The sequence below is a fragment of the Scyliorhinus torazame genome, chromosome 19 (genome assembly GCF_047496885.1).
Source record: "Scyliorhinus torazame isolate Kashiwa2021f chromosome 19, sScyTor2.1, whole genome shotgun sequence".
Classification (NCBI taxonomy): domain Eukaryota; kingdom Metazoa; phylum Chordata; class Chondrichthyes; order Carcharhiniformes; family Scyliorhinidae; genus Scyliorhinus; species Scyliorhinus torazame.
The window spans coordinates 37812313-37834322 of NC_092725.1; the positions used below are offsets into that span (position 1 = coordinate 37812313).

The 22010-nt window shown below is 47.4% G+C and overlaps 1 protein-coding gene across 4 annotated transcripts in view; it reads right to left on the reverse strand.

Annotated features, from left to right (window-relative positions):
• The window catches only part of LOC140396088 (lysine-specific demethylase 7B-like), a 450094-nt gene that overhangs the window by 206350 nt on the left and 221734 nt on the right, over positions 1-22010 (reverse strand). For all 4 annotated transcript variants that reach the window (XM_072484188.1, XM_072484189.1, XM_072484187.1 and 1 more), the window contains one exon: positions 10337-10431. In XM_072484188.1, the coding sequence (XP_072340289.1) occupies positions 10337-10431 (95 nt within the window). The remainder of the gene's footprint in view (positions 1-10336; positions 10432-22010) is intronic.

A 22010-nucleotide genomic window follows, 5' to 3' on the forward strand; every position in this document is an offset into this window, starting at 1 on the left:
GCGAATCACACGCACATGTTTTGGGGTTGCGGAAAATTGGGAAGATTCTGGTCTGGGAGTGTTCACGGTTTTAGCCAGGATAGTGGAGGAGGAGGTGGATCCAGACCCTTTGGTGGCGATATTTGGGCTTTCAGAGAAGCTGGAGCTCATGGAGAGGAGGAAGGCCGATGTCTTGGCCTTCACATCTCTAACTGCACGGTGGAAAATTTGCTGAAGTGGCGTTCGGCATCGACACTGGGGGTAACAGCCTGGGTGGGTGATCTGTGCGACTTCCTTCGATTAGATTAGATAAACATAGAACATAACAGTGCAGAAAGAGGCCATTCGGCCCATCGAGTCTACACTGACCCACTTAAGCCCAATCACCTAGAACCAGGTAAGGGTCCGCCCCGAAAGGCGGGAAGCCCCTGGGGACTATAACAGTTAAGCCACAAGTTCAAATCGCTCTCTTCTTCCTGCAACACGAACCAACATTGACCGTGACCGGTGCAGTGACCGCCGAAAGCCCGTAAGTCATAATTCAACACTCGCTACGAGATAGGCGCTCCTAGCTACCAATCCGTACCAACTTCGAATCCCGCAGACTCAGAACCCGAACGAAAGGCCATTTGTTCCCCTGACCTGGTGGGCCAGTCCGAAGTTAAGTATAGGCCTGTTAGTTGTAGAAGTAGCTTAGACGTAGAATTTGTGCATGAGTAGCGATTACTGTGTATAATAAATGTGCTTTGATTTGAATCTTACTAATCGGTGTATTGAGTTATTGATCATTACTTGGACTTGAACCTCGTGGCGGTATCATAAAGATACCTGGCAACTCGAGAGCAAAGGTAATAAAACAGAGCAATTGAACCAACCGGAAAGTTAGCAACAATTGTTACGACTGAATTAATGACGTCAATGCCTACTTGTAAATCTAAACGAACCTTAAATATATATGCGTGTAATTCTGACTATAGAACACAGAACATACAAAACTACAGCACAGAACAGGCCCTTCGGCCCACGATGTTGTGCCGAACCTTTGTCCTAGATTAATCATAGATTATCATAGAATTTACAGTGCAGAAGGAGGCCATTCGGCCCATCGAGTCTGCACCGGCTCTTGGAAAGAGCACCCTACCCAAGGTCAACACCTCCACCCTATCCCCATCCCCATAACCCAGTAACCCCACCCAACACTAAGGGCAATTTTGGACACTAAGGGCAATTTATCATGGCCAATCCACCTAACCTGCACATCTTTGGACTGTGGGAGGAAACCAGAGCACCCGGAGCAAACCCACGCATACACGGGGAGGACGTGCAGACTCCGCACAGACAGTGACCCAAGCCGGAATCGAACAAGGGACCCTGGACCTGTGAAGCAATTGTGCTATCCACAATGCTACCGTGTTGCCCTTAAGAACAAATTAATCTACACTATATAATTTTACCCTAATCCATGTACCTATCCAATAGCTGCTTGAAGGTCCCTAATGTTTCCGATGCAACTACTTCCACAGGCAGTGCATTCCATCTATGCCCCCACTACTCTCTGGGTACAGAACCTACCTCTGACATCCACCCTATATCTTCCACCATTCACCTTAAATTTATGTCCCCTTGTAATGGTTTGTTCCACCCGGGGAAAAAGTCTCTGACTGTCTACTCTATCTATTCCCCTGATCATCTTATAAACCTCTATCAAGTCGCCCCTCATCCTTCTCCGTTCTAATGAGAAAAGGCCTAGCACCCTTCCTCGCAAGACCTACTCTCCATTCCAGGCAACATCCTGGTCAATCTCCTTTGCACCTTTTCCAAAGCTTCCACATCCTTACTAAAATGAGGCGACCAGAACTGTACACAGTACTCCAAATGTGGCCTTACCAAGGTTTTGTACAGCTGCATCATTACCTCACGGCTCTTAAATTCAATCCCTCTGTTTATGAACGCGAGCACACCATAGGCCTTCTTCACAGCTCTATCCACTTGAGTGGCAACTTTCAAAGATGTATGAACATAGACCCCAAGATCTCTCTGCTCCTCCACATTGCCAAGAACCCTACCGTTAACCCTGTATTCCGCATTCATATTTGTCCTTCCAAAATGGACAACCTCACACTTTTCAGTGTTAAACTCCATCTGCCACTTCTCAGCCCAGCTCTGCATCCTATCTATGTCTCTTTGCAGCCGACAACAGCCCTCCTCACTATCCACAACGCCACAAATCTTCATATCATCTGCAAATTTACTGACCCACCCTTCAACTCCCTCATTCAAGTCATTACTGAAAATCACAAACAGCAGAGGACCCAGAACTGATCCCTGCGGTATGCCACTGGTAACTGGGATCCAGGCTGAATATTTGCCATCCACCACCACTCTCCGACTTCTATCGGTTAGCCAGTGCGTTATCCAACTGGCCAAATTTCCCACTATCCCATGCCCCTTTACTTTCTGCATAAGCCTACCATGGGGAACCTTATCAAAGCTGACTTTTGCGAGTCAAGGCTAGCAGCAGAGCTTGCTTCTCCTGTGTGCACACAGCAATTCTGAATAAACGCAACTTTTACAACTCAACGCGGTCGAGAACAGACTCTGAGCTTTACTTCCCTCCAACAAGAGTAAAGCCCACTTTGACAAAAAGGTACACCCGGTAGAATATACAGTCGGGCAGCAATTTATGATCTCGCTGTACAACCCAAGCTCCTTCCTATCCCCTACATTTGCTGGTCCCTACACCATTTCGGATAAAGTAAGCCCCTCCGTTTACAAAATAGCATTCCCTAACGGCAAGACTGGCTGGTTCCACATCAATCAGCTCAAAGCCTACGGTGTCCAATGTAACCACGCCCACCATGTCACGTTGGCAATGGGAGATGACGACGCTCCACCAACCGACCAACCACGCAACCAGCATGACGACAGCCCATTCTCTGCCCGCCCGTACCTTCTCACACCAAACTTGAACTTGATCCAGAGGACCTGCTTGACTTTAATGAACACCGACTTGCTTGATCTGACTGACTGGCGCACCTTACTGGATCTCCCTCATTCTCCTGGTAGCATTGCTTCAGCCAACCTGAACCCAGACCGCAACTGTCCTATACTCCCCCTACGTCTCAACACTCCACTTTACCATGTTAAGCGACTCATCAGAACCGAAGGATTCGAGGACCAAGGGCCAGCGATTAACACTCCAATGAATATTATGAACCTGCAGACGAGAGTCTAGCGAGCAAGGGAAGCAGATGATTCAATGGATGAGCCTCTTCTGAGAATATCACTAGAACAGATGAGGCATGCACTGTTCTGAGGTGTGTGGATCACCATTATTCGAGGTATTCAGATGATGAAAATCGGACGCCGACCAATAAGTAAGGTACACAATTACTGATGGAGCCTGCCCCATCATCTGTGTTCTGCACACACACCCGTTCTTCTTCTCTTCTTCTTCCTCAACGACTGTTTTGAAACCACTCTTTCCACGCAATCTGTTGGTATGTAGATAGTCCAACTACGGAAGGGGCAGTACTGGACCTGGTATTGGGGAATGAGCCTGGACAGGTGGTTGAGGTTTCAGCAGAGGAACATTTTGGGAGCAGTGACCACAATTCCATAAGTGTTAGGGTACTTTTGGACAGGGATGAGGGCAACCCTCGCGTTGGTGCTAAACTGGGGAAAGGCAAAGTATGATAACATTAGATAGGAATTGAAGAATTTGGATTGGGTGCGGCTGTTGGATAGTAAATCAACATCGGACATGTGGGAGTCTTTCAAGCGACAGTTTAGATTTAGATTCAGGAGTCACATTCCTGAGAGAACGAAGGATAAGTATGGAAGTTTTGGGAGCCTTGAATAATGAGGAATATTGTGAACCTCATCAAAACGAAAAAAACAGACTTTTGTACGGTCCAGAAGGGTGGGGAGAGTCGAAACCCTTGATTATAAAGAAAGTAGGTCCCAGGTTCGATTCCCCGCTGGGCCACTGTCTGTGCGGAGTCTGCACGTTCTCCCTGTGTCTGCGTGGGTTTCCTCCGGGTGCTCCGTTTCCTCCCACAGTCCAAAGACGTGCAGGTTAGGTGGATTGGCATGATAAATTGCCCTTAGTAACCAAAAAGTTAGGAGGGGTTATTGGGTTATGGGGATAGGGTGGAAGTGAGGGCTTAAGTGGGTCAGTGCAGACTCGATTGGCCGGATGGCCTCCTTCTGCACTGTGTGTTCTCCTCAACTCTTCTCCACACTCTACGGTTGGTTGTGGGATGAAGAATGTATCTATCTCCAAACTCAACCTTCCGCTCGAAACCCTTTCTCTTTCACCCTTTTACTTCCAGGCTCCTTCAGGCTGCTCCCAAATGCTATTTGCACTTAGAACATCCATTGGCGATTGTTGCTGCTATGAAACAAGGCTGCCCTAATATTCGGCCCTTTTAAGTCGGAACCTCTGCATCAAAATAAAATCCTGTGTGCTCCTGGGACGAAGGTCCATAAAACTGGCCGCCCTAAAGTTCGGCTGGTTAAGGCACACCTCAACCAGATATGGTTGTGCTAAAAGATGGAGATTGGTCGAAGACAGTTTCCGACCACACTCCGCCTCAGCCAAAAAAGCTGTGAGTAAACGCATATTTTATTTATTTTTTATTTTAAATTTTTTTTTTACAAATTACATTTTAAAAATTATTAAATTATTTAAAATTAGCATGGTAGCATAGTGGTTAGCACTATGGCTTCACAGCACCAGGGTCCCATGTTCGATTCCCACTTGGGTCACTGTCTGTGCGGAGTCTGCACGTTCTCCCCGTGTCTGCGTGGGTTTCCTCCGGGTGCTCCGGTTTCCTCCCACGGTCCAAAGATGTGCAGGTTAGGTGGATTGGCCATGCAAAATTGACCTTAGGTTAGATGGGGTTGCTGGGTTACGGGGATAGGGTGGAGGTGTGGGCTTAAGTAGGGTGCTCTTTCCAAGAGCCGGTGCAGACTCGATGGGCCGAATGGCCTCCTTCTGCACTGTAAATTCTATGATTCTATAACCCTGGAATCATCATCATCACGACTTTCATTGCCGCACTCAGACCACAGGACAATACGAACTTTCTAAACACAGGGTATCTATGGTTTGCCCCACCTAGTGCAGGGGAATGTGAGGATGGTACATTATGGGTACACCCCAACAAAAGCATCATGTTCGGGTGTTACAATCAAAGGGCAATATACAAAAAAATTCAATGGGAGCTCATCAGATTGCTATATAAGCACCACAGTACAAGGGGATTGGTGGGAATTTTCCAAGCAATGGGTGTCCTGAAATTGGATGTTTAGATAATAGCCCCGAAAAAGGATTGGAACTTGTACAAAAGCGGCCTGGGACACTCATTAGAGGGTAATTTTGCCCTATACGAAATTATGGCAGGACCCAAGCCAGCCCCAGACACCCCACAATCTATTTATCCTGAAGCCACCCCCAGACCCCGAAACGGATTGGTACAAAAACCCACAGGGAAAATCCTGTATGACAATATCCACCACAAATTGGTGTCCGTGATGGCAGACATAGCTGGGGCTCGTATACCAGAGCGGTGCTCTCCCCAATTAAAACGGCTATACCTCCACTTGACTTGTAGACTACTAGGAGGAAAGGTAGGGATGGATGAAAGACAGGACAGAGTGAAAAGGGGACTGGTAAATGATGCAGCCACCGCATACGGAGCAGGCGTCTCGACCATTAACTTCCTGGATTTGGCTAATTTGAATAACAAACTCAGACTCCTGACCCACAAGTCAAACAAACTCTAGACTCAATTAACAAAGACAACCTGCAAGATGCTGAGGAAGAACTGACAGGGAACGCAGCTAACAGCCACATGGTAGCCCTGTTCGAAGGACATGCCATGACTATAAATCAAATTATTTAAGAGAAATTAGAGGACAATGACCAACAGCAGAACCGGACCCTTTGCAGAGTGTATGGGCAGTGGATGATTGAGCAATTAAGGGAGAACCTAAATCAGGTCCATAGGGAACAGGTTCCACCATGGATCAGCGATGTACAGATGGAGCACTTATTCAAAGAACAGTACAGCACAGGGACAGGCCCTTCGGCCCTCCAAGCCTGCGCCGATCACGTGTCCTATCTAGACCAACCGCTTATATCCTTCTATGTCCCATCTGTTCATGTGCCTATCCAGGTAAGTCTTAAAGGTCGCTAACGTATCTACCTCAACCACCTCACTTGGCAGTGTATTCCAGGCCACCACCACCCTCCGTGTAAAAAAACATCCCCCACACATCTCCACTGAACCTTTCCCCCCTCACCTTGAATTTGTGCCCCTTGTCATTTCCGCCTTGGAAAAAGCCTCCAACTGTTCACCCTATCTATACCCCTAATAATTTTATAAACTTCTATCAGGTCGCCCCTCAGCCTCCGTCTTTCTAGGGCGAACAATCCATTTATTCAATCTCTCCTCATAGCTAACACCCTCCATACCAGGCAACATCCTGGTAAACCTTTTCTGTACTCTCTCCAAAGCCCCTACGTCGTGGTGCAGTGACCAGAATTGGACACAGTATTCCAAATGTGGCCTAACCAACGTTCTATATAATTGCAGTACGAAGTCTTACAACACCAGGTTAAAGTCCAACAGGTTTGTTTCGATGTCACTAGCTTTCAGAGCGCTGCTCCTTCCTCAGGTGAATGAAGAGGTCTGTTCCAGAAACATATATATAGACAAATTCAAAGATGCCAAACAATGCTTGGAATGCGACCATTAGCAGGTGATTAAATCCTTACAGATCCAGAGATGGGGTAACCCCAGGTTAAAGAGGTGTGAATTGTATCAAGCCAGGACAGTTGGTAGGATTTCGCAGGCCAGATGGTGGGGGATGAATGTAATGCGACATGAATCCCAGGTCCAGGTTAAGGCCGCACTCAATATATAATTGCAACATAATTTTTGAGCTTTTATACTCAATACCTCGTCCTATGCTTTCTTTACCACCATTTCCACCTGTGCTGCCACTTTTAAGGATCTGTGGACCTGCACAACCAGGTCTCTCTGCGTCTCTATGCTCCTGATGGTTCTGCCATTTATTTTATAGCTCCCACCTGAATTGGATCTCCCAAAATGCATCACCTCGCATTTGTCCGGGTTAAATTCCATCTGCCATTTCTCTGCCCAATTTTGCAGCCTATCTACATCCTGTTGTATTCTCTGACAGTCTTCATCACATCACTATCCGCAACTCCTGCAATCTTGGTATCATCCGCAAACTTGCTAAACAGATCTGCTACGTTTTCTTCCAAGTTATTTATATATATTACAAAGAGCAGAGATCCCAGAGCTGATCCTTGTGGAACACTGCTAGTTACAGACCTCCATTTGGAAAAAACCCCTTCCACTGTACTCTGTCTTCTATGGCCATGCCAGTTCTGATCCCTCAGCTAGTTCACCCCTGACCCCATGTGATCTAATCTTTTGCACCAGCCTGCCATGAGGGACCTCATCAAATGCTTTACTAAAGTCCATGCAGACAACATCCACAGCCTTTCACTCGTCAATCATTTCTGTCACCTCCTCAAAAAATTCAATCAAATTAATGACACAATCTCCTCGTACAAAACTATGCCGCCTGTCGCTAATAAGACCATTCACTTCCAAATGTGCATAGATCCTATCTTGGAGAATCTTTTCCAACAATTTCACTATCACGGACGTCAAGCTCACTGGCATAATTACCAGGATTATCCTTGCAACCCTTCTTAAACAACGGTACAACATTGGCTATCCTCCAACCCTCTGGGATCTCACCTCTGGCCAATGAGTACACAAAGATTTCTGTCAGAGGCCCAGCGATTTCATCTCTTGTCTCCCCTCAGTAATCTGGGATAGATGATATCTGGCCCTGGGGATGTCTACCTTAATGCTTTAGAACACACCTAACACTTCCTCCCTCGTAACAACAAAGTGTTTACACATCCCTCTGAGACACCACCAATCAGCATGTCCCTCTCCTTTGTGAATACCGATGCAAAATACTCATTAAGGACCTCATCTAGTTCTTCTGGTTCGATACATAATTTCTCTCCTTTATCCTTGAGGGGCCAACTCTTTCTCTAGCTACCCTCCTGTTCCTAATATACCTATAAAATGCCTTGGGATTCTCCTTAATCCAGTCTGCCAAGGACATTTCGTGACTCATTTTTGCCTTCCTAACTCCCTGCCTGAGCTCTTTTCTACTTTTGTTGTATTCCTCAAGTGCGTTATCTGTTTTTAGTTGTCTGTACCTCACATATGGGGGTTAGATAGGGTGGACAGTGAGAGCCTTCTCCCGCGGATGGAAATGGCTGGCACGAGGGGACATAGCCTTAAACTGAAGGGTAATAGGTATAGGACAGAGGTCAGAGGTAGGTTCTTTAGGCAAAAAGTGGTGAGGCCGTGGAATGCCCTACCTGTAACAGTAGTGAACTCGCCAACATTGAGGGCATTTAAAAGTTTATTGGATAAGCATATGGATGATAATGGCATAGTGTAGGTTAGATGGCTTTTGTTTTTTGACTTCCCATGTCGGTGCAACATTGTGGGCCGAAGGGCCTGTACTGCGCTGTATCGTTCTATGTTCTATATGCATCTTTTTTCTTTTTGACAATATTTTCAATTTCCCTGGTCATCCATGGTTCTTGAATCCTGCCTTTCCTGTCCTTCCTTTTTACTGGCACAAGCCTGTCCTGCACTCCCATCAACTGCTCCTTAAAAGACTCCCACATGCCAAATGTGGATTGACTCTCACACTGCCTCTCCCTAACAACAGCCTCCAAATCCAGCCTAATCAGTGCCTTTCCCCAATTTAGCACCTTAACCCGAGGACAACACTCGTCCTTTTCCATGAGTATCCAAAAGCTTACGGAATTGTGGTCACTGTTCGCCACATGTTCTCCCATTACAACGTTGATGACCTTGCCGGGCTCGTTCCCTAGTACTAGGTCCAATTTGGTCCCATCTCTAGTCGGGCTATCGACATATTGTTCCAAAACACCTTCCTGGACACACTTAACAAATTCTCCACCATCCACACTCCGAGCCCCAAGGGATTTCCAGTCAATATGAGGAAAATTAAAGTCTTCCACTACAACAACCCTATTCTTTCTACATCTATCCAGAATCTGCTTACATATCTGTTCCTCAACTTCCCGTGGGCTGTTGGGAGGCCTGTAATACACACCCATTATAGTGACTGCCCCCTTCCTGTTTCTGAGCTCCACCCACAGTGCCTCATTACTTGATTTCCCCATGGTCCTCTCTCTGTACAGCTGTAATATGTTCCCTAACCAGTATTGCAACTCCACCTCTTTTACCTTCCTCCCTGACTCGCCTAAAACACCTACATCGTGGAATATTTGGCTGCCAGTCCTGTCCTTTTTTTAACCAGGTCTCCGTTACAGCAATCACATCCAAGTTCCGCGCGTGAATCAAGGCTTTAAGTTCATCAGTCTTCCCTGTTATACTTTGTGCATTGAAGCAGATACACTCCAGACCTCCAGTCCCACTGAGTTCAACCGCCCCCCCCCCCAGCCTACTTAGCCACCCTCTTAGCCAGCCTGATCCTGGTACCATGCTTATCCCCAGTCTCTACACTTGCTGGCTTACTGCCCTGGTTCCCACCCCCCTGCCAAATTAGTTTAAACCCACCCGAAACATATTAGCAAACCTCCCAGCCAGGATTTTGGTGCTCCTCCAATTCAGGTGTAACCCGTCCTTCTTGGTGTGATCCAAGAAATGTCTTGAAAACGATGAAAGATTTTGAGAGAACAGATAAGAGAAGATTTCCACATGTGAGAAGGTCACTATAAAATCATCACCAAGTAATTCAATAGGAAGTTTAGCAGAAACCTCTTTACGGAGAGTGGGTGAGAACATAAGAATTAATTACAGGAAGTAGTTGAGGTGAGGCAAATAGCATAGATGCATTTAAATGAACCTGGATGAGTATGTAAGAAAGAAGGGAGTGAAGGATTTTGCTGATTCTTAATTAAGGATGCAAGGAGACACGAGTAGATCACAGACACTAGCATTGACTAGTTCTGCTGAATGACTGGTTTCTGTGCTGTATATTTGAGATATCCCTCCTGTCATATTGCACTGTAAATCAGTGCTAAAGCACAATGCACCATGTTGACTGCTCCCTAACCACCTAACAAGAATGTAGCACAAACAGGTATTACTACAGGTGCCAAACTCTCAAAAACAGCAACTTCCACTAGAGTGCTTGAGCTACTAGCTCATCAGAATTCAGTTAATCAAAGTGTAACACTGTCTTTGATTACAATCTAGTGGTACATGAATGGACAGAGGATTAGAGCAGATACCTGTGTGCTGCATTTCTTCTCATTATCAGAGTCAGACAGGTCAGAAGATTTGGACATTCCAACCCTGAGTTCAGTTTTCACACTCTCGAAGAACTCTGCAAAGAAATGATGGAGATTGATTGATTTCTGTTGGATATGAATCAAAGACAGAAAGTGGATTTGAGGTATCAACTAGCCATGTTCTGACTAAATGGTGGAATTGATCAATGGACTGGATGGCATTATTCTGTTCCTATCTTGATACATTCCATGCCCACTGGGCTAAATCGCTGGCTTTTAAAGCAGGCCAGCAGCACAGTTCAATTCCCGTGCCAGCCTCCCCGAACAGGCGACTAGGGGCTTTTCACAGTAACTTCATTGAAGCCTACTTGTGACAATAAGCGATTTTCATTTTTCATTTTTCACTATTAACTTTCATTCATGAGGTGGGAGCATTGCTGGCTAGGCCAGCATTTATTGTCCATCCCTAATTACATTTGTGAAGGTGGTGGTGAACTGCCTTTGTGAACCGTTGCAATCCATGTGGTGTTGGTACACGCAGTGTTGTTAGGGAGGAAGTTTGACCAGGCCACGGTGAAGGAGCAGCAACATAATTACAAGTGGTGGTGTTCCCTTGCATCTGTTGCCATTGTTCTTTCAGGTGATAAAGTTAGTAGGTTTGGAAGGTCAATGGACCCAAATCTTCGAAAACACACAGGACAATAACTTGTATCGTTTTCACAGCTTGCAAATACAGAGCACAATTTTAAAATATATACACGGCATGAAATTTGGAAATGTACTAAATATTAAAGAAAGTATTCAACTTCAAGAGGATGAAGACATGCTGATGGAATAGGCAGCTACGTGGCAGGTGAAATTCAACACAGAAAAGCACAAAGTGACTACATTTTGTAGGCAGAAAAGAGGCAATACATGCTAAGTGGTAGGATTTTAAAGGAGCGAGAGATCAGGGTGCTTATACACAAATCTTTGAAGGTGATAGATCAACAAAACTGTTTATAAAGCATATGGGGCCCTGGGCTCTAGAAATAGAAACGCAATACAAAAGCTAGGATGTTACGCCCAAGAGATTTTTCTCAGCTGGAGTAGCGCATTCAATTCTGGGTGCCACCGAAATTCTACCCACTTGTTGTGGAAAAAGGTGTTTTCTCATGTCACCTTTGACTTTCACAGGGGCGGCACGATGGCGCAGTGGTTAGCATTGCTGCCTCTCAGCGCCAAGGACCCGGGTTCGATCCTGGCCCCAGGTCACTATCCGTATGGAGTTTGTACATTCTCCCTGTGTCTGCGTGGGTCTCACTCCCACAATCCAAAAAGGTGTGCAGGGTAGATGAATTGGCCACGCTAAATTGCCCCTTAATTGGAAAAATTAATTGGGTAATCTAAACTTATTTTTTTTAAACTTTGACTTTTACCAGTGATGTTAAGTCTGTGCCTTCTGATTATGAACCCTTCAGCTATTGTAATGGTTTCTCTTCATTTACTCTCTGAAACCAGGTTTGTGGGCAGCATAGTAGTTAGCACAATTGCTTCACAGCTCCAGGGTCCCAGGTTCGATTCCAGCTTGGGTCGCTGTCTGTGCGGAGTCTGCACATTCTCCCCGTGTCTGCGTGGGTTTCCTCCGGGTGCTCCGGTTTCCTCCCACAGTCCAAAGATGTGCAGGTTAGGTGGATTGGCCATGCTAAATTGCCCTTAGCGTCCAAAATTGCCCTTAGTGTTGGGTGGGGTTACTGGGTTATGGGGACAGGGTGGAGGGTGGGCTTGGGTAGGGTGCTCTTTCCAAGAGCCAGTGCAGACTCGATGGGCCGAATGGCCTCCTTCTGCACTGTAAATTCTATGACTCAATCTGACCAGCACTAAGCAGAGCTTACATAGAAACATACACAGAAAATAGAAGCAGGGGGAGGCCATTTCGCCCTTCAAGCCTGCTCCGCCATTCATTATGATCATGGCTGATCATCAAGTTCAATACCTTGATCCCATCTTCCCCCCATATCTCTTGATCCCTTCGACCCAAGAGCTTTATCTACCTCTTTCTTGAAATTACACGTTTTGACCGCAATACTTTCTGTGGTAGTGAATTCCAGATTCACCACTCTCTAAGTGAAGATATTGATCCTCACCTCAGTCTGAAAAGGTTTACACCTTATCCTCAAACTATGAACCGTCTTTCTGGGCTCCCCCATCATCGGGAACATTCTTTCTGAATCTACCCTGTTTTCACCATTATTCCCAGTATTCAAGAGTCTGGCTTGTCAAAGTTCTGTACAATTCCATTATTATTCCACTACGGAGGGCCTGGACTGACTAGAGGCTATAGAGGGTTCAACCATTAGCAGACACAAATTAAACTTTGAAGGTATAACATGCTAACCATTACTGAGACAAACCTGCAAGACAGTCAGGACAGGGAACTATATACATGAGGTCATTAGGTCCACAAGATGAGGTCATAACCTTAGACTAAATGGTAGCAAATTTAGAACAGATTTGAGGAGAAACTACTTCTCTCAAAGGGTTGCAAATCTGTGGAATTTGCTACCCCAGAGTGCGGTGGATGCTGGGACAGTGAGTAAATTTAAAGAGGAGTTGGACAGATTTTTAGTTGGTAATGGATTGAAGGGTTATGGAGAACGGGCAGGACGGTGGAGTTGAGGCCAGGATGGGATCAGCCATGATCACATTGAAGGTGATGAGGCTCGGGAGTCTAAATTGTCTACTCCCGCTCCTCGGTCATATGTTCTAGGGAGGGGATGCTCTGACTGATTTTGCAATCCAGCTCTTGGTCTGTAGCATTGTGAGGAACATATCAGCCATGATAGAACGGCAGAGCAGGCTCGATGGGCTGAATGGCCTAATTCTGCTCCTAAATCTTATTAACTTATAAGAAAGTACTTTTCTTTGTCCTTTGCTGAGTAAGGGCAGAAGTTTTTATTTTTAGTTAGGGCATCATGATCGGCACAGGCTTGGAGGGCCGAATGGCCTGTTCCTGTGCTGTGCTTTCCTTTCTTCTCTGTTCCCCACCGAACAATGGTAGACTTTAGTGATAAGAGTGGACATAATGAGATGTAAGCAGGCCATGTAGACTTTTTGAGCAGTATTAAGAAATAGATTAAAGATGTTAGAGGGAGCTGTAAGTAGGGGCGGCATGGAGGCACAGTGGTTAGAACTGCTGACTCACAGCTCCAGGGACCCAGGTTCAATTCTGACCTCGAACTGTATGGAATTTGCACTTTCTCCCCGTGTCTGCGTGGGTTCCTCCGGGTGCTGTGGTTTCCACCCACACCTCAAAGATGTGCGGATTAGGTGTATTGGCTATGCTAAATTAGCCCGAGGTGGAGGTATAGGGATAATGTGGGATTGGGCCTGGGTACAGTGCTCTTTCGGAAGGTTGGTGTAGACATGATGGGTCAAATGGCCTCCTTCTGCAAAGTAGAGATTCAATGATTCTCCGCTTGTTGGCAGCTGTGAAGTGGTGGAATGTATAAGTGCAGAGATTATGGGTGGGATTAACTAAATGGGAGCAAAGTCCCATAGCGAGCATGTTTAGCTGCATGTTTCCCAGCACTCAAAGCATTGTGAAACACATAAAACGGCACCCAGGTTAGAGGTTAAACAGGGGGCCTCAGTAGGAGAACATATGGATGAGGAGCAGTGAGGAGCTCCGCTTGATGAAACTACTCTGGAGCCCCCCCCCCCCCCCCCCCCCCGAAGCGATCCCCGACACCCCCCACCCAAAGCACTATGGGAGGGTCCCCCACACCCCGTCCAACACCCACGGAGGGGACCCCCCAGCCCGATGGTCAGCGTGCAAAAATGTCACCTGGGCGCCTTTGCAGTGCCAGGCTGGCACTTCCAGGGTGCCAATCTGGCAGTGCCAGGGTGTCCGGGTGGTACCAATGCCAGGGTACTACCTTGCCCAAAGAGCATGCATCTGGAGGCCTCCTATTATCTGGGAGACCCCCATGAGTGGCGTTCCGTCTGGTCCCCATTTGTGGAGATTAGTACGGAATGCCGCTCACACAAGGTCTTGGAGGCAAATGGGATAGATCCCAACACTTCGGTAACTCGGAAAACTGCACTGAAGTGAGACTAGCTGTCTCACTTTAATATGCAGATCTGCATAAAAGTCATCTTGCCCATAATGAACGGGATTTGCAACATTAGATCTTATGAGGGGTTGCGGGCAGGGTCTCCTGGCTTCTATCAGCTACACTGCGCGTTCAGCGGCTTTTCAGGCGCAGTGCGGCCGTTCTATTGCGCCCTACATAATAATGTAACAAAAGCAGCCTGGTTTTGGACTTCCGGGTGCGGCGATGACCAGCTGAGTCGCACGTTTCGGCAGCTCCCTGTGAAACGGACTTTTGGGCTCTTGATAGGAGCCCCAACGGCAATTTTGACGGCTAAAAACACTGCGGTAAACCAGAAGGGAATCCCCCCTGGATACGGATGGAAAAAGGAGGAGAGAGTGGCCAGATTGCAGTGGATCCTTTAGAACAGCGGCAAGGAAGGCAAGCAAAAACCAAGATGGCGTCGGAAGGTGGCAGTTTAACATGGGGCCCTGAACAACAAGAGTTCTTGAAATGCTGTGTGGAAGAGATCAAAAAGGAAATGAAGAAAGAGCTGTTGGCCCCGATACTACAGGCGATCGAAGGGCTAAAGGAGGAACAAAAGACCCAGGAGCGGGAGCTTCGGGTCGTGAAGGCAAAGGCAGCCGAGAATGAGGACGATATACAGGGCCTGGTGGTGAAGACGGAGACGCAGGAGGCACATCAGAAACGATGTGTGGAAAGGTTGGAGGCACTGGAAAACAACGCAAGGAGGAACAACCTGAGGATTCTTGGTCTTCCTGAAGGTGTGGAGGGAGCGGACGTCGGGGCATATGTGAGCACGATGCTGCACTCGTTAATGGGAGCGGAGGCCCCGGCGGGTCCGTTGGAGGTGGAGGGAGCATACCGAGTGATGGCGCGAGGACCGAGAGCAGGAGAAATTCCCAGAGCCATAGTGGTGAGATTCCTCCGTTTTAAGGATAGAGAAATGGTCCTTAGATGGGCGAAGAAAACTCGGAGCAGTAAAGGGGAGAACGCGTTTATCAAGACTGGAATGCGGATCTGAAGGAGGGCGAGCTTTAATCGGGCCAAGGCGGTGCTTCATAAAAAGAAGATAAAATTTGGAATGCTGCAACCGGCAAGACTGTGGGTCACATATCGAGGGAGGCACCACTACTTTGAGACGGCGGATGAAGCGTGGACTTTTATTGTGGAAGAAAAACTGGAATGAGCGGGTTATTAAAAAGAACGTTCGAACAAAGTGGTGGGGCGAATGTGGGGGGCAAAGAGGGGTTTTATGTACTAATCCTGCGATGTGGTAACTTTTCTCTCTCCCACAGGTGGTGATGGGGGGAGGAGGGGAGGTGGAGGAGATGGGGCGTTGGCCATTGGGGGCGGGGCCAAGGGAGAAGCACGGGCTTGGTTCCCGCGCTATGATAATCATGGCGGGAATAGAGAAGCAGGAAGGAGGGGGCGTCGCACGGTGCGAGCCGAGGTCACGGGGGGAAGCCGAGGTCAGCCAGAGTTTGCTGACTTCTGGGAGCAACATGGGGGGAGTAATTACGCTAGCGGGGGATCTAGCGGGGGGGGGGTGGGAGGGGGGAATTACTGGGTTGCTGCTGCTGGGGAGAGGGGGGAGCTGGTATGGGAGAGGATGGGAGGGGGGGCACCGCCTGGGGGAGATACAGCTGCGTGGGAACCGGGTGAGGAGCTGGAAAAAGGTGATGGCTAATCGACAAGGGGGGGGGGGGGTAGGAAGCCCCCCAACTCGGCTGATCACGTGGAACGTGAGAGGGCTGAACGGGCCTATAAAGAGGGCACGGGTACTCGCACACCTTAAGAAACTTAAGGCAGATGTGGTTATGTTACAGGAAACGCACCTGAAACTGATAGACCAGGTTAGGCTACGCAAAGGATGGGTGGGGCAGGTGTTCCATTCGGGGCTAGATGCGAAAAACAGGGGGGTGGCTATATTAGTGGGGAAGCGGGTAATGTTCGAGGCAAAGACTATAGTGGCGGATAACGGGGGCAGATACGTGATGGTGAGTGGCAAACTACAGGGGGAGACGGTGGTTTTGGTAAACGTATATGCCCCGAACTGGGATGATGCCAATTTTATGAGGCGGATGCTAGGACGCATTCCGGACCTAGAGATGGGAAAGCTGATAATGGGGGGAGATTTTAATACGGTGTTGGAACCAGGGCTGGATAGGTCGAAGTCCAGGACTGGAAGGAGGCCGGCAGCAGCCAAGGTACTTAAAGATTTTATGGAGCAGATGGGAGGTGTAGACCCGTGGAGATTTAGCAGACCTAGGAGTAAGGAGTTCTCGTTTTTCTCCTATGTCCATAAAGTCTACTCGCGAATAGACTTTTTTGTGCTGGGTAGGGCATTGATCCCGAAGGTGAGGGGAACGGAGTATACGGCTATAGCCATTTCGGATCACGCTCCACACTGGGTGGACTTGGAGATAGGGGAGGAAACAGGAGGGCGCCCACCCTGGAGAATGGACATGGGACTAATGGCAGATGAGGGGGTGTGTCTAAGGGTGAGGGGGTGCATTGAAAAGTACTTGGAACTCAATGATAATGGGGAGGTCCAGGTGGGAGTGGTCTGGGAGGCGTTGAAGGCGGTGGTTAGAGGGGAGCTGATATCAATAAGGGCACATAAAGGGAAGCAGGAGAGTAAGGAACGGGAGCGGTTGCTGCAAGAACTTTTGAGGGTGGACAGACAATATGCGGAAGCACCGGAGGAGGGACTGTACAGGGAAAGGCAAAGGCTACATGTAGAATTTGACTTGCTGACTACAGGCACTGCAGAGGCACAATGGAGGAAGGCACAGGGTGTACAGTACGAATATGGGGAGAAGGCGAGCAGGTTGCTGGCACACCAATTGAGGAAAAGGGGAGCAGCGAGGGAAATAGGGGGAGTGAGGGATGAGGAAGGAGAGATGGAGCGGGGAGCGGAGAGAGTGAATGGAGTGTTCAAGACATTTTATAAAAAATTATATGAAGCTCAACCCCCGGATGGGAGGGAGAGAATGATGGGCTTCTTGGATCGGCTGGAATTTCCCAAAGTGGAAGAGCAGGAAAGGGTGGGACTGGGAGCACAGATCGAGGAAGAAGAAGTGGTGAAAGGAATTAGGAGCATGCAGGCGGGAAAGGCCCCGGGACCGGATGGATTCCCAGTTGAATTCTATAGAAAATATGTGGACTTGCTCGCCCCGGTACTGACGAGGACCTTTAATGAGGCAAAGGAAAGGGGACAACTGCCCCCGACTATGTCTGAAGCAACGATATCGCTTCTCTTAAAGAAGGAAAAGGACCCACTACAATGCGGGTCCTATAGACCTATTTCCCTCCTAAATGTAGATGCCAAGGTCCTGGCCAAGGTAATGGCAATGAGAATAGAGGAATGTGTCCCGGGGGTGGTCCACGAGGACCAAACTGGGTTTGTGAAGGGGAGACAGCTGAACACGAATATACGGAGGTTGTTAGGGGTAATGATGATGGCCCCACCAGAGGGAGAAACGGAGATAGTAGTGGCGATGGATGCCGAGAAAGCATTTGATAGAGTGGAGTGGGATTATTTGTGGGAGGTGTTGAGGAGATTTGGTTTTGGAGAGGGGTATGTTAGATGGGTGCAGCTGTTGTATAGGGCCCCAGTGGCGAGCGTGGTCACGAATGGACGGGGATCTGCATATTTTCGGCTCCATAGAGGGACAAGGCAGGGATGCCCTCTGTCCCCATTATTGTTTGCACTGGCGATTGAGCCCCTGGCGATAGCGTTGAGGGGTTCCAAGAAGTGGAGGGGAGTACTTAGGGGAGGAGAAGAGCACCGGGTATCTTTGTATGCGGACGATTTGCTGCTATACGTGGCGGACCCGGCGGAGGGGATGCCAGAAATAATGCGGATACTTGGGGAGTTTGGGGATTTTTCAGGGTATAAATTGAACATGGGGAAAAGTGAGTTGTTTGTGGTGCATCCAGGGGAGCAGAGTAGAGAAATAGAGGACCTACCGTTGAGGAAGGTAACAAGGGACTATCGTTACCTGGGGATCCAGATAGCTAAGAATTGGGGCACATTGCATAGGTTAAATTTAACGCGGTTGGTGGAACAGATGGAGGAGGATTTCAAGAGATGGGATATGGTATCCCTGTCAATGGCAGGGAGGGTGCAGGCGGTTAAGATGGTGGTCCTCCCGAGATTCCTCTTTGTGTTTCAGTGCCTCCCGGTGGTGATCACGAAGGCTTTTTTAAAAAGGATTGAAAAGAGCATCATGGGTTTTGTGTGGGCCGGGAAGACCCCGAGAGTGAGGAAGGGATTCTTACAGCGTAGCAGGGATAGGGGGGGGGGGCTGGCACTACCGAGCCTAAGTGAGTATTATTGGGCCGCTAATATTTCAATGGTGAGTAAGTGGATGGGAGAGGAGGAGGGAGCGGCGCGGAAGAGATTAGAGAGGGCGTCCTGTAGGGGGACTAGCCTACAGGCTATGGTGACAGCCCCATTGCCGTTCTCACCGAGGAACTACACCACAAGCCCGGTGGTGGTGGCTACACTGAAGATTTGGGGACAGTGGAGACGGCATAGGGGAAAGACTGGAGCCTTGGGGGGGTCCCCGATAAGAAACAACCATAGGTTTGCCCCGGGGGGAATGGATGGGGGATATGGAATGTGGCAAAGAGCAGGAATAACGCAACTGAAAGATCTGTTTGTGGATGGGAAGTTCGCGAGTCTGGGAGCGCTGACCGAGAAATATGGGTTGCCCCAAGGGAATGCATTCAGGTATATGCAACTGAGGGCTTTTGCGAGGCAACAGGTGAGGGAATTCCCGCAGCTCCCGACACAAGAGGTGCAGGACAGAGTGATCTCAAAGACATGGGTGGGGGATGGTAAGGTGTCAGATATATATAGGGAAATGAGGGACGAAGGGGAGACTATGGTAGATGAACTAAAAGGGAAATGGGAAGAAGAGCTGGGGGAGGAGATCGAGCAGGGGCTGTGGGCAGATGCCCTAAGCAGGGTAAACGCGTCGTCCTCGTGTGCCAGGCTAAGCCTGATGCAGTTTAAGGTATTACACAGGGCACATATGACTGGAGCACGGCTCAGTAAATTTTTTGGGGTGGAGGATAGGTGTGCGAGGTGCTCGAGAAGCCCAGCGAATCATACCCATATGTTTTGGTCATGCCCGGCACTACAGGGGTTTTGGATGGGGGTGACAAAGGTGCTTTCAAAAGTAGTAGGAGTCCGGGTCGAACCAAGCTGGGGGTTGGCTATATTTGGGGTTGCACAAGAGCCGGGAGTGCAGGAGGCGAGAGAGGCCGATGTTTTGGCCTTTGCGTCCCTAGTAGCCCGGCGCAGGATATTGCTAATGTGGAAAGAAGCCAAGCCCCCGGGGGTGGAGACCTGGATAAATGACATGGCGGGGTTTATAAAGCTAGAGCGGATTAAGTTCGTCCTAAGGGGGTCGGCTCAAGGGTTCACCAGGCGGTGGCAACCGTTCGTCGAATACCTCGCAGAAAGATAGACGGAATGGGAAAAAGAAGGCAGCAGCAGCAGCCCAGGATCGGAGGGGGGGGGGGGGAACCAGAAGGACTCTCAGGGTTGTTAATATATACTGTATAGTATGTATAGGTCGTTGCTACAGATAATTATATATTGGACTGTTAAATTATATTTTTGGAGAGTGTTACTTGTGACAAGGCAGTTGCCAATTAGGGCTAGTTTTCATTTTTGTTATTTATTATTTATTCATTTTTTGTTTATAAAATAGGTCATTGTTATTTGTGTTGTTATAATATTGTGTAAAGGATGCACAATGTACTGTGTTGGTTGACCAAAAATTTTCAATAAAATATTTAATTAAAAAAAAAAGCAGCCTGGTTTTAATGCGGGATTTAAAATAGATTGGGATAAAGCACTTTCACATGTCAGAAACGTAGCAAAATCTTTCGAGTGTATTTAGGTTACTTTCAACAACAATACCAACAAGGGCTCAAGCCATATTAGATTTGTTAGAATGAGATATTAGCCAGACTTAATTGACAACCTAATGGTGTATGAGCATTTATTTATCGAATAGCAATCATAATATGATTGAGATCAACATGGTTTCTCCTTTTCGGAAACCAAAATGCTGATTTAGAAAGACTAATTTCAAAACTGTTAATGGACAAAACAAGATAAGTAGCTTTCGTTCAAAACAAAAATGATGTGGGAAATGTACAATTACTGATGCCTACGGAGTAAAAGAGTGAAAAGGATGAAATCAAAGAGAGATGGGCTATGTAAGGATCCTCCCATTTAATCAGTCTGTTCCCTTTTCCTCATTTTAATTTCCGTTATCCTGTTCACTATTACCATTTTTAGGTCGATGGATGATTAATGCCTTTAAGACCAAGCAAACCTTTAATTTAAAAACAGGAAACTCCAGCGGGATGTGCTATTTGGTCCGACTGGTAGTGGCCTGGATTGATTGGCTTGGCCGGTGGTCAATGAGCTGACCCAGAAACCAGGTTCTTCTCGGGGACAGGCAGTGATTGGTTCTGTTGTCTCTGAAAAATGTTTTTTGTCTTATCACATGGCTTCAGTGACGTAATTGTGTGGGTGGAGCTGGGCTGTGGCCCGGAGCTGTTTTTGGTTTTGCTTTCACATTTGGCTGCTGTGGACTCAGACAGAGGAAAGAAGTGTATCGGTCTGTCTCTCTCTATTTTCATTTTAAATATCTGTTCCAGTAAAAATCACCTTGTTGTTGGCATGAGATATAGTTTGCTGTCCGGAAACGTTTAAACCTACTGGTGAGACGAGGTCAGAATCTCAGGGAAAGCCAGTCTCATTCAAGTGAGAATGCAGAGTGCTGGGCCACGCCCTCGAAAAGGGGCTTTGGGTTTATGGGATCTTGTTTTTGAATTGGAACAGTTAAGGGGGAATTCAATTAGTGTTGTACATATATTACTGTAGCTGTGGAGTGTCTTTATGTTTGTAATTGATAAACATTCTTTGCTAGAGCAGAGGGCAGTAGAGCGGAGCTGCTGATTGGTGTTACAAGGGAAATTTGCATACCTCCGTCGTGGTCACCCTAAATTGCAGGTGTACCTGAGCTAAAGACCCTAGCTGTTCGAGTGAAGACAAGCATCCAGCAGAGGGCAGTAGAACGGAGCTGCTGATTGGTGTTACAAGGGAAATTTGCATACCTCCGTCGTGGTTCGGAGGAGGAGGAGCAGTCTCTGTCAGGGAGAGAACCTGAGAACATCTAAGACACTACGAAGGTAAGAAGGTAAGTAAGTGATTTTTACTCATTTTTACTTTTATACCTTTTTCAAATTGTGTGTGTCGGGGGGAAACAGAAAAGCTGTGACCTGAGTGGCTGGTTGGGAATCTACACTAAATTTTAAAAAATTAAGCATTGGTAACTAATTAAACATAATTACTTAATTATAATTTAGAGGGGTATCTAAGCCAGAGATCGGAGAGTACTATATTTAGCTTTCGCATTTATATTAGAAATCTAGTGCTAGGAGACAGATAGTTAACAGTAACTTTAAAAATATATATATAAACACATTGAAAAAAAAACTTTTAATTTTAATTAATTGACGCTATGTCAATTAGAGGGGTGCAGTGC